The sequence below is a fragment of the Grammomys surdaster genome, unplaced genomic scaffold, assembly GCF_004785775.1.
Source record: "Grammomys surdaster isolate TR1022 unplaced genomic scaffold, NIH_TR_1.0 147, whole genome shotgun sequence".
NCBI classification, from domain to species: domain Eukaryota; kingdom Metazoa; phylum Chordata; class Mammalia; order Rodentia; family Muridae; genus Grammomys; species Grammomys surdaster.
Window position 1 is genome coordinate 180,645 of NW_021604605.1, and position 13,234 is coordinate 193,878.

At 38.5% G+C, this 13,234-nt stretch overlaps 1 protein-coding gene across 1 annotated transcript in view; it reads right to left on the bottom strand.

The window, feature by feature from the left end:
* Positions 1-671: 671 nt before the first annotated feature.
* Positions 672-13,234, bottom strand: part of Fam122c (family with sequence similarity 122C) — a 29,427-nt gene continuing 16,864 nt past the window's right edge. The window contains exons 4-8 of the mRNA XM_028764979.1: positions 9,292-9,348; positions 6,564-6,607; positions 6,407-6,461; positions 4,023-4,118; positions 672-812 (exon numbers count right to left, since the gene is read on the bottom strand). Of these exons, the coding sequence (XP_028620812.1) occupies positions 786-812; positions 4,023-4,118; positions 6,407-6,461; positions 6,564-6,607; positions 9,292-9,348 (279 nt within the window). The 3' untranslated portion in view covers positions 672-785. The remainder of the gene's footprint in view (positions 813-4,022; positions 4,119-6,406; positions 6,462-6,563; positions 6,608-9,291; positions 9,349-13,234) is intronic.

Here is a 13,234-nt window from a genome sequence, read left to right on the forward strand (position 1 = left end):
GAGAAGCACTTCACTACTGAGCCCTAACCTATTTATTTATTTATTTATTTATTATAACTGTAGCCCAGGATCGTCTGAACATCTCTATATAGCCAAAGTTGACCTTAAACTTCTGATCGTTTTGCCTCTACTTCCATTATGCTGGGACCCCAGGCATGCACTACCATATTTAGTTTATGCAGTGATAGGAATTGAACTCAGAGCTTGCTTGCATACTAGGCAGGTACTTCACCAAATTATCTACATTTCCCAATCCTATACTTTTAAATATACAAATGACTTCAACTTTCTAAGAGCCCTTAAACCCACACCAGGCAGCTCACAACCACCTATAACTCCAGCACCAAAGATCTGACATTTTCTTCTTGCCTTTCAGGACAGCTGAAGTCACATGCATATACCCAGCCACAGATACATATACATACACATAATGAAAGGAGGGATAGAAAGTATGTAAATACAATATTCATGTATGAACTTCCTCAAAATTAAACATTTAAAATAAATAAATAAAGTAAGTAAGTAAGAAAGTTTTAGGCAGGTGTGGTGGCTTTTAATTCCAGCATTTGGGAGGCAAAGATAGGTGATCTCCATGGGTCTGATGCCAGCCCAGCCTACATAATAAGTTCCAGGCCACCCAGAGTCTAAAAGAACAAAAACGATAACCAAATAAAAACAAAAAATGAATAATATTTAATATTAGCTTATTTTACAACATAATTTAAAGTTATATGTGCCAGAATGTAAAGGTACCATTACTTTTTGATGTTTCCAGGATACTTGATCTAAAAGGTCTGACGGTCGTGTGAATTCTAAAATAAAACCAATAAAACTATCATAATTATTACAAGAAAACTTTTAAACAAAATCAATCAATTCATTACAAACAATTAAATCTATATACTAATGAGACCTGTGTATAGTATATTATACAATATCACATATTTGTGTTGCCTTTCTCTAAACATTAATATGAAATAAGATAGAAAACAAAGATGAAAAAGTTCTTGCAGTTCCAGGAATTGAACTCATGGTTTTGTGCATAATAGGCAACCACTTCAGAGTACTACCACTAAGGTACAGATGCCCAGGGAGTTTTCTTTCAAGTGCTTCAGAAAGCTAGGGGTATAGGTGAGTTGGTAGAGTGTTTAGCCAGCATGGTAAATGTTCCAGGTTTGATGCCCAGCACTGGCAGGTGTGGTGGCTTAAACTAGATATGGTAGTATGTCTATAATCCCAGTATTTAGGAGGTGGAGGTTGGATGATCAGAAATTAAAGGTTTTCCTCGCTACCTTTCCTAGCTTGATGATAGCCTGAACTATATGAGATCCTATTTAAAAAGTAAATAAATAAAGAGCTATTGATAGCTGATGCTTAAGAACAAGTTCAAATTCGGTTAGAGAAAGACTATGGTCAATCCAGGCTTAAGAAATTGCTGAATTCATCACATATTATTGGTCACTTGATGCTTCCTTAAGTATAATTGAAATGATAAATGGAAACAAATGGCATTTTAATTTAACTAAAGAGAAATAACTTCTTTGTTTTTACAGAGATGTACTTTTCTTTAAGTCACTGAAATACTTGGGGGCCAGAGGTAAATTCAGTGATAGAGTGCTTGCCCTGCCTGTACAATAGCCTGAGTTTTATCCTCAGCATTGCAAAAGAAATTTACTTTACAAGTAATTTCGTATTTTCAGACAACATAAACTTAAACTGAACATTGTCACCTAGCCTTATAGCCACACAATCCTAACTATTCAGGAGGTCAAGCCAAGGAGATGACAAATTAAAGGCCATACACAGTGAGTTCAAGGCCACCCTGGGTAACTTATTAACATGCTGTCTCAAAATAAAAAGTAAAATAAAGGCCAAGGATATAGCTTACTGGTAGATTGCTGGACTAGTATGCACAAGGCCCTGAGTTCCATCTCTAGGAAAGAAAGGAACAAGAAAGAAAAAGAAAGAAAGAGGAAGGAAGGAAGGGAGGGAGGGAAGGAAGGAGGGAGGGAGGGAGGGAGGGAGGGAGGAAGGAAGGAAGGAAGGAAGGAAGGAAGGAAGGAAGGAAGGAAGGAACAGAAAAATAAAAACATTGCAAAAGAGAGAAAAAGAAATGGCCATATATGAGTCAGCACTTGGGAGACTGAGGCTGGAGGATCACAAGTTCAACTCCAGTCTAGAGAGAAAGACCGAATAAATAAACAAAAACAATAACAAAAATGCTAAAACTGTCACATGGACCTGTGAATGGGACTTGAAGGCAAACAACTGTAATTCCCACACATTTGTAAGGATGGAGAAAAATCACTGTTAAAACCAAATTAGAATAGACATTTGAAAATCAGTATTTTGCCGGGCAGTGGTGGTGCACGCCTTTTTAATCCCAGCACTTGGGAGGCGGAGGCAGAGGCAGGCAGATTTCTGGGTTCGAGGCCAGCCTGGTCTACAGAGTGAGTTCCAGGACAGCCAGGGCTATACAGAGAAACCCTGTCTCAAAAAACAAAAAATAAAATAAAATAAAATAAAATCAGTATTTTTCTCAGAAAACAGGTGAGTGGCTTCCTAGGGCACGCAGGCATGATGGAAGAAGGCTGAATACAAAACATCCCAAGGGAATTAGTATAAAGAAACTTTTATTCTCCTGATGTAATTGTTGTCTCGGAGGCTTACTGCCTCAGTCTGCTAACCTAGGCCTAGTCCTTGAACCTTCTAGCCTCTATACAATCTTATTAGGCCCAGAATGTTTTCAGCCTCTGAGACTTATTGCTGAATAAGCTCACCCTTTCTATGTCTTTCTGATCTCTGGCTGGCTGGTCAGCACAGCTGTTCTGGCTCAAACTCCTCTCTAAGCTGACTGATTCAATCTGGATTCTCTCACCTTCTGACTCAATTGCTCCATTTTCCTTCAAACTAACTCTAGCAATCTGTTCTAATCTTCTGTCTCTTCCTCATTCTCTGACTTGTTTTGTTTTCACATGTGTCTAGCTTGTTCTCTCTCTCTCTCTCTCTCTCTCTCTCTCTCTCTCTCTCGCTCTCTCACTCTCTTGCTCTCTCTCGCTCTCTCAAACCTGTCACTGTACAACTTTCCCAGTAAAACTGCTTGCCTTCTCCTCTCTATACTGACCTTCATGTAGCTTTCCTTTCTGCTCTCTTCTCGTGAGAGTAGGGCATATCATATTCTGTCAAATATTTCCCTGATTCATCACTTGGTCTGTCATTCAATTATATAGCACTTTCAAATAATAGTGCTTCCTTCTACAAAATAACTTTACCTTCATTGTTTGGGATTAAAGGTGTGTACTAAACGTGTGTCTGTGTTCCAACCAGAGGGGTTAGAAATGTGTGGGGTTTTTTTGTTTTTTGGGTTTTTTTTGGTTTTGTTTTTCGAGACAGGGTTTCTCTGTATAGCCCTGGCTGTCCTGGAACTCACTCTGTAGACCAGGCTGGCCTCGAACTCAGAAATCCGCCTGCCTCTGCCTCCCAAGTGCTGGGATTAAAGGTGTGTGCCACCACTGCCCGGCAAGATGTGTGTTAAGGTCTGAGCCACACCACAATTAGAAAAAATTTTTTTCAGTGAATAACACAATCTTGGGGTTCACACTGTGATCAAATATCCTGCAACAAATTAGCATGAGAACTGCTCTATAATTGCAGAAATGTACATTATTCCAAAATTAATTTAATTATATATTTTAAAGCTGCTGAATTTAATTGGATGCATGTAACATAACATGTTTAAGAAATGAAAAAGAAAGTTAAACTAGTTCTTGAGTTGTTTTCTATTTGTTTTGGAGACAGTCTCACTAGATAACCCAAGTTGGCTTCACACGTGAGATTCTCGGGCTTCAGCTTTTCAAGTTTACAAGTAGTTTTCTGAGATTCCAGGCAGTTCTCACCAGGAAAACATCACAAAGACTCAGATATATAATAGTCAAATATATTCCCCTAAAGACTTGAGTGGGTGACTAGTAGTATACTTCAGCATTACAAGAAACATAGACTTTGGGGCGCTCCTGTCTTACCTTCCCAGGTTTTCTGGTGAGAGAAGCCACTGGGGAAAGTGGATTTAGATTGATGTTTCTTCTAGTGGATGACTTCATGGTGTTATTGTCGTCATTCTGTGTAAAGAGAAAGAAGTGTACAGTTGTAGCACTAGCTGCATCCTAATCAAGTACAAAGGACCAATAGCTATGAATGAACAGAGGAATACTTGTACAGGATCACAGTACTACTGTGAGGATGTCTTGCTATGAAGCAAGTGGGGGCCCCAGGAATCATGTAGATAAAGCAATGACACTCTTGACCTTTTGGAAGCAAGAACTATGTGGCGCTTACCTAGTGCCCCAGAAAGGCATTGTGAATAGTCGGTATTGAGCAATATATACAATATACTCAGACTCTAAATTAATGTTTTTCTTATGGTTGTACCTATTGCTGTATTGAAAAACTATAAGATAATAGACATATTTATGCCTAATATTTAATTTATTTCTTAGTTCTAGCTAAATTGTCTTTGGTCCTTTCCTGCAAAGGACTACTCCCATAACTCAGGATTTTAAAATATATTCTTTTCGAAAACTAGGGTAAAGTGTACACTATGTATTCTCTTCCACTCCCAACATTTAGGTTCTCTTATTCATTTGTTCCAACACCTGAATTAATTAGTCCACTCCATTAAAGAACTCTAACAGAATCTACAAAATGAATTACTGTGAAGTCTGAGAAGGACCAAGACTCCAGGGTTTTAGGTTTTTTTTCTTTTTTTTCTTTGTTTTGTTTTCAGTTCCTACAGAGCTCAGGTAGATAAAGTCAAGGCACATAAGGACAGGCTGTCTTCTCCTTGTAGCTCTACAGAGATGGCAGTGATGGTCAGGGGCCACAGTGCTCTACATGATTATTTCTTTTTCTTTCTTTCTTTCTTTCTTTTTTCTTTCTTTTTTTTTTTCGAGACAGGGTTTCTCTGTGTAGCCCTGGCTGTCCTGGAACTCACTCTGTAGACCAGGCTGGCCTCGAACTCTCGAACTCAGAAATCTGCCTGCCTCTGCCTCCCAAGTGCTGGGATTAAAGGTGTGCGCCACCACTGCCCGGCTACATGATTATTTCTTGTCTTTGACTTATCTGACCCACTTACATGTTGCTCTTCTTTTTAGCTTAAAGGAAACCTTGATTTTCATTTGTTATCATTTTTTTCCCACACAGTAGCTATTTTTCCCAAAAAAAAAAAGTCTGATTATACTATATGACCTAGCTCTAAACAACACACAACTCACTCTGTCTTCTAAAGGTACTCTGAAGCAAGGGCCAGGTGCCCATCTGAGGCATCTTTGAATGGAAGAGAAGATGTCTTCTGCCAACAACATATTTCCTCATCTACTGACTCCCAAATTTGGAAGCTGACATTAGCCAGAATCTCTCCTATTCAAATTTCAGTGTAACTCTTGTTTTGTCACAGATGTTCACAGAAAAGAAGAGTAAAAGTCATGTAACAATCACAACTAGTAACCATGTTTACAGACATTTGAAAACATAAAGTAAGGATATACCTATAGCCTAAATGTTTAAATTAAAGGCTGTATGTCAAAATATTAGTGGAAATATTCTAAATTATTGAATAAAGCCCAGTAAATCTACCCCTTAACATTCTAATCTATAGTTTCTGAACAAAATAGAGGCTCATGTATCTAGGCTGGCTTCAAGCTTAGAGTCAAGAATAACCTTGAACTCCTGATCCTCCTGTCTACCTACCCAGTGCTGGCAACAACTAAACTTTTCTTAGGTTAGCCAGAACAGAGAGCAAGTTGGTCCACTGGTCCACAACAGAATCAGCCTCAATCAATATCTCTCTGTCTCTGTCCCTCTCTGTGTCTTTCTGTCTTTGTGTCTCCATTTCTCAATGTCTCTCTCCTCTCTCCTCTCTCTATCTCTGTCTCTGTGGGTGTCTCTGTCTCTGGATCTCTCTGTGTCTTCTGTGTATCTATGTGTCCTTGGATCTCTCTCTCTTTCTCTCTCTTTCCTCCCTCCTTCACTCCCTGCCTCTCTTCCTCCCTCCTACTGTGCTTTTCCACTGTTGATTGTATCTATAGAGGCACTTTACAACTCCTAGCTGCATTTATAGTTTAGGGTCAGAAAACTATGTTATTTCAACCCCTCTTTCACATGACATTTATGGGTAAAACCATAAACTGTTTCTTTTAAAATATCTTTTAAAAATGTTGTGCCTATGTGGGAGCCTGAGTTAGTTTCTGTGCATCACATGTGTGCAGGAACCCATAGAGGTCAGAAGAGGGTGACAAAGCCACTGGACTGCCGTCATGGGAGGTTTTGTGCTGCCATGTGGGTGTTGTTAACACAACATTATGTTGTGAAAATGGAAATTTTCTACAAAATTAGAATGTGAATACTGTACCAGATTTAGACATTCTTCCCAACTCTGACTTATCTGCATTGCAGTATGCATGTCCCTGAAGAAGAAAAGAAATTAAGACTGTAGTCAGCCCTCTGAAGGAAAAGAGGGAACTGAATATGCAAATAATGGGAATCGTAACTCAGAGTATAGTGCTCACCGTTCATGCATTGCTTCTCTGCTTGCTATATCCATCCCTTCTTCCTAGAATGGAGGGCAAGAATGGTAAACCAATTACCTATTTACTACTGTTCTACTACATTGTATTTTGGTTGGGAATTTCAAATTTTCACTAAGATGTACTTTATTGTTATTGCTATGGAAGAGCTATATTGTTTCATATAAACACATCTCTACACAAGTGTCTCGCTCTCTACTCTCAGTAGCTTACTACTTATGCAGTGCAACGTATCAAATGCACAGAAACTGACAGGATGAGAAACTGTACCTTGCAGCAGTCAAGGAGAACACCAACATTCCCCATTACATGATTTTCTCTCCTACTAGCACTATGATGGTCTTAGTTTATAGCATTCTAAATGCCTAGCAGTATGAATCTGTTTTTAAAAAGTGATGGGATTCATAGATGATTTAAATCAAACTCTTGGGATTCAAAATATGTATTACAGGGCTGGTGAGATGGCTCAGTGGTAAAGGTACTTGCCATAAAGCCTGGTGACTTAGTTTTATTCCAAAGACTCATATGATGGAAGGAGAGAACCAGCTCCCCAAAGTTGTCCTTTGACCTCCACACTTGCACCCTGGAATGCCCCATCATATAACTACAGGCCTAATTAATTGATTAATTAATGTAAAATTTAAAACATCCATTACCTAACTGAGGAAAGGATTCTGTTTGTATAAAATTGCAAGAGGGGCATTTACAATATTTGACAAATAAGTAAGAAGTATTAGTGAAATTGTGAAGAAGCTATAACCTTTGGATACTGTTGGCGGTAATGAAAATGGTACACATTCTGTAGAAAAATCCCAAAAGAGATAGAAATCAGAACTAAAATAATATTGTTCAGCTATATATAAAACTTAAGGTATGGCTTAGATATGAAGCCCAGTGGTAGGGTGCTTGCTTAGCATGTACAAGGGCCTGGGACTCAACTAACAGAACTTCAAAAGAAAGTTCTGTTATATGCTGCAACATGGACAAATCTTGAAAACATTATGCTTAAGTAGAAAGAGCAAGGACAAATATTTTATGATGCCATTTATATACAAAACCTAAAATAGTCAAAATTCATAAAGCCAGAAAATAAAATGGAGCTTACAGGCTTGGACTGGGGTGCTTTTGAGACTATAAGACTTGCTTAAATAGATATATAATTTCTTTGGGGCATGGTAAGAAAGTCCTAGAAGCAGAAACGGTTGTCTAACATTGTGAATGTACTTAATACTATTAACGGTACTCTTAAAAATGCTTAAAATGGAGCAAGGTACACAGTTTAGTGGCAGAGTGCATACTTAGCAAGTGTGAGGTTCTATAGTACCTGCTACTGTAGAGAGACTGATACGGGTAGATCACCCAAGCCTAAGAGTTCAAGACCAGCTTAAGGCAGCACAGTGAGGCCCCATTTCAAGATGAACAAAAAAAATCCTACAAATAAACCTTCGGTAGAAAATAAATGCTAGTAATGTAAAGTTGAAGCAAATATTTGGAAAATGCCAGGATATTATAAATAAAAATTCACATTTACTATCAGTACTGAGCTATTATTAATAATATTTAAGAATTTCTAAAAATATCATTTATTGTTTATTATATTCTTTAGTATTTCTCTTTTGGGGAGAGGGGAAACATATTGAGACAGAGTCTCCTGTAGGTCAGGGTGGCCTTGAACTTAATATTTCTTTCTTTTTGGGGGGGGGGGTTCGAGACAGGGTTTCTCTGTATAGTCCTGGCTGTCCTGGAACTCACTCTGTAGATCAGGCTGGCCTCGAACTCAGAAACCCAGCTGCCTCTGCCTCCCAAGTGCTGGGATTAAAGGTGTGTGCCACCACTGCCCAGCTTAGTATTTCTTTCTTAGGTTGGCCTTGAGCTCCTGATCTTCCTGCCTCTGCTTCTGAACATTGGAATTACAGGCATGCATGACCTATTTTGTATATAGCCCATGATTCATACAATGTACTAGCACAGTGTTGTATATCCAAAATGTATAAATAAACATGGTTTATATGCACTTTGTGGACATGTGTACTCACAGTTTTTATTGATGGTATGTGATTAAAAGAATTAAAAGGTCTAAGTATGTAGCTCTATGGTAGAGTGTAGGCTTTCCATCCATAAAACCTTGAGTTCAAATCCAAACAGCAAATAAATAAATAAATAAATAAATAAATAAATAAATAAATAAATAATTTAGAGATTATGGCTTATAATATGGACTCTAAATGGTCCATGTAGCTCAAGGTGGTTCAAACTCATTATGTGGCTGAAAATGATTCGGAACTCCTGATCTTCCTTCTTCCATCTTACAAGCACAGATTTCTGGCATGTGTCACTACACCTGGCCGTTTATCTGTTTTGTTTTAAGAAACCATTCTTTGAATTAAAAATGTAATTGGCTATGTCTGCTTTTAGAATTATAAAAACAGCTATAATGATAATAGCAGTCGTGGGGCTGGTGAGATGGTGCAGCCGGGGGAGATGCTTGCCTTCAAGCCTCCTGATGATGACCTGCTTGATTGTCAGGAAGTACACAGAGGAAGGAGGGAATCAGGTTCTACATGTTGTCCTCTAACAGCAGCATACATGTCATAGCACACACACACACACACACACATACTCATACATGCACACACGAACCCCTATAAATAAATAAATCCCCCCAAAAATTAATTTAAAAGGAACAACTTAATTTTGAAAATTCTCTAACCTGTTTGATTTGGAAAATCCGGTTGGCAGATGTACGACTGCGGGGAGGTAGAAACATCTGAAAATTAAAATATAAGAGTCAGATTTACTCCGGGCAGTGGTGGCGCACGCCTTTAATCCCAGCACTTGGGAGGCAGAGGCAGGCGGATCTCTGAGTTTGAGAGTTCGAGGCTAGCCTAGTCTACAGAGTGAGTTCCAGGACAGCCAGGGCTACACAGAGAAACCCTGTCTTTAAAAAAACAAACAAACAAACAAAAAAAGTGTCAGATTTACTGTAATGTTTTTTTTAATAATTTAAAATATGAAGTAAATGTTATACTGTCTAAAATAGTTATTGAGTGTACAGCATCAATGGCATCTGTTAACTTCAAAGCTTCCAAAAATAAAATTGGGGCTTGGCAGCAGTGGCACACGCCTTTAATGCAAGCATTTGGGAGGCTGAGGCGGTGGATCTCTCTGAGTTCGAGGCCAGCTTAGTCATATAGAGAGTTTCAGGATAGCTAGAGCTACACAGAGAAACTCAAAAGACCAAAACCAAAAATAAATTAATAAAATTTTGGATCTTGACTGAAATATTGTGTTATTCAGACGTCTGCATATATTGAGAATTACAACTGCTAACAGAAGAAACATGAGACAAAACATCAATACAATTTTTTGTTTACCTCTGAAGTTAATCTGTTTTTGAGACAGAGTCTCATGTAGATCAGGGTGGCCTTAAACTCCTTAAACAGCTGAGCCCCTCCACTTCTGCATACTGGGATCTCAAGTACACTACCACAGCCAGCCCCATCGTCAACTTTCCTTTCTTAAGTCACTAGATATCAGCTTCACCTCAGTTTTCCTGCTGCTTTTAGCCAAGCACTAAAGCTTATTGAGAGGTGTTATCAGAGCAAAAAGCTCAAACAGTTATTAAATCAGCAGCCGAGCTGCCTCACATACAAAGAAAACATGAACAGAATAATTTCATCAAATATCTTAGAAGGTTGCCGATGACAACTAATTTTCATAATATGGGTTGACTTAAGGAAAACACTTTCAAGTAGTTTACAACATTTTCCTCTTCGTTGCTAAGATACTTGTTGCCTAGGTCCTTTCTCTTTTTCAGAGCTACTTTCTCCTTTTTTGTCTTGTCTCAAAGCTTATGAAAGCCCGTGTAAGAGGAGAATGAAACAATGAGGGGATTTAAAGCTAAGTATGGACACAAAGCTTAAATTACCCTCAGAATTTGTCTAGAATAGATAACAAGCCTGGTTGTTTCCTGAAATGCTCGGTACTGAATTTATCATATCTGGCTTTTACATTCTGATTTTATCTGTAATGCTGGGGAATCAAGCCTAAGGTTTTATGTAAGATAGGCAAGTGTCCTACCACTGGGCTATACCCCCAGGCTTATTATATATTAATGATATGTATTAAGTATATAGACAATATATGTATATATACATAAATTAAGTATATATGCATATATTAAGAACATATTAAGTGGAGCATTTCAAAAATAGCAAATGAGTACCTAATATGTGTTACAGCACTTTGCTAGGACCTGAGGATCTAGTAAATACGCTATCTTCCTGACCTTGAGAAAATCAACATCTAGTTAGGAAAAACAAAACAAAACAAACAAGGTACGTGCCAGAGCCTCACAGAGTAGACAGAAATTCTTTTTGATTTTAGATTTCTTTTATTATTTTATGTATCTGAGTGTTTTGCATGCATGTGTATATGAATCCACATGTATGCCTGGTGCCCTTAAAGGTCAGGAACTGCGAGCCCCGACGTAGGTGCTGGGTATCAAATCCAAGTTGTCTGCAAGAGAAACAAGTGTTCTTAACCACTGCACCAACATTCCAGCCCAGGGAAGGAATTCTTAATGTGTACAGAAGGTATTCCAATGAATGGGAAAAACAACTCAGATACACGTCCATGTCTAAGGCACAGAGAGAAGCTTAAGGTATCGAAAACATACTGGGAGGGATTGGCAGAAAAGAAATTAGATGAATGGAACTGTAATTTTTGGAAGTTAGTCTCTGTTCTCAATAGAAAACAAAGTATAGGCTTCTCCACATTCCTAAATCTTAAAGGTCTTTAAAATGAATGAGTTCTGTGTGCTACGGAAGGTTAGAGAAAAAAGTAGCAACAATATGTGGGGAAAGTTTCAAGTGAAGGAAGGAGGACCTAAAAAACAATCCATGGTCTAAGTGAAAAAGGGGTCTTGGCATGACAGGAGTGGGTTGGAATGATGAGATCAGCCGAAGGCTCAAAGAAAATCACAGGCATACCGTGGCCAAGAAAGAGAGTGAAGACGAATATGTGTCAAAGGAACACATGCTTTTATGAAAGACATGATGTTATGTTTTCCATGATGGTTGTTATGTTACCACATGACTTTTGCAGGAGCAGATTACTTCACTTAATGGTATTTTGCCTAAAGCTGGAAGAACAGTGACGAGTGTAAAAATGACAACACAAGAGTCATACATGAACTGAAAAATCAAAACAGAAAATATTTCAGGGGACCAGCTGTGGTAGTGCATCCCTTTAATACCAGCACTCAGGAAGCAGAGGCAGGCAGACCTTTATGTTTGAGGCCAGCCTGGTCTACAGAGTGAGTTCCAGAACAGCCAGGGCTACACAGAAAAACCCTTTCTCACCGGGAACTTTTTTTCTTTTAAAGGGAACTCCTTTGAGTTCCCACAGAAATTACATGTGAAGATTAGCATCACTGTATCACCATCGGGCTCCATTGTAGAAGTATGACTAACTTGTACATTTTAGTATTTGTCATGCCCTTATTATATTTAAGGAGTTGTGTTTCTTTTTGGAAGGAAAGAGAAGAGATTAAAACAGCAGCTAATAAGCTATAGATCTTAACCTTATGATTCCTTTAGGAAACCAATGATGGAAGCAAATACTACAGAAAAAAAAAACACACACACAAGAACTATTGGTCATGATGATGCGCCCCTGCAACACCAACTGAGAACCTAAGGCAGGAGGATGGGAATTTCAGGATAACCTGGAACACACAGTAGAACCCGAGAGAGACATATAGAATCCCATCTGAAACAAATTTTGCTCCTATTGTGCTGTTTTACTTTGGAGTAGAGAGAATGAAGTCTTACCTAGTACAAATATTTTCTTCAAATAAAGTCATTTAGACAGAGACTGGAGAGATAGCTCAGCAGTTATGAGTGTGTACTGCTCTTGCAGAGGACTTGAGTTCAGTTCCCAGCACCCAGGATATATGGTTCACAACTACCTGCAACTCCAGATCCAGGCAATTCAACACTGTTTTCTGAATCCCATGGGTATTTACACACAGACACACAGACACACACACTTAAAAAGTAAAGTAAATGTTTAAAATATACACACATCAAAAAACATCTACACCCACAAAAAGAACAAAAAGAGATAAGAAGTAAATGTCAAATGGAAGGAAAGTAGAATGGGATTTTTTAAAAAAGAAGACCACAACACAGGTGAGTGGACATGCAGAGGAGACGGAGACAGGGAGAAAGGCTTAAGGTAGCATTTGATTTGACTTGGGTCTCTGTAATTTGAAGAGTTTGGTAGCATATGCCATAGAAAATTGAAAATGTTTGCTATCTTTTAGGCAAGGATATGAACCTGTTGTGATCCAAGAAGGTAGGGAAAGAAGACAAGGTGCTGATACCGAAAGAGTTTAAAATGATGGAGAGTTTTATAAGCTGCACTCAAATTTTTAAGTGCAGGAAAATGATTGATTCCAGTAAATACAGGACTGGAGCAAGAGCAGGTTATACCAGCTGCTCTTTATTAGCTTTGGGATGAACATGAGCAGATATTCAGCTCTGAGCATGCTTTAGCTTCTAGCCAGAGGACCAGTCTTCTCTAGCCATGTTTTTGGCCTGGTGTGTGTGTGTGTGTGTGTGTGTGTGTGTGTGTGTGTGTGTGTGTGT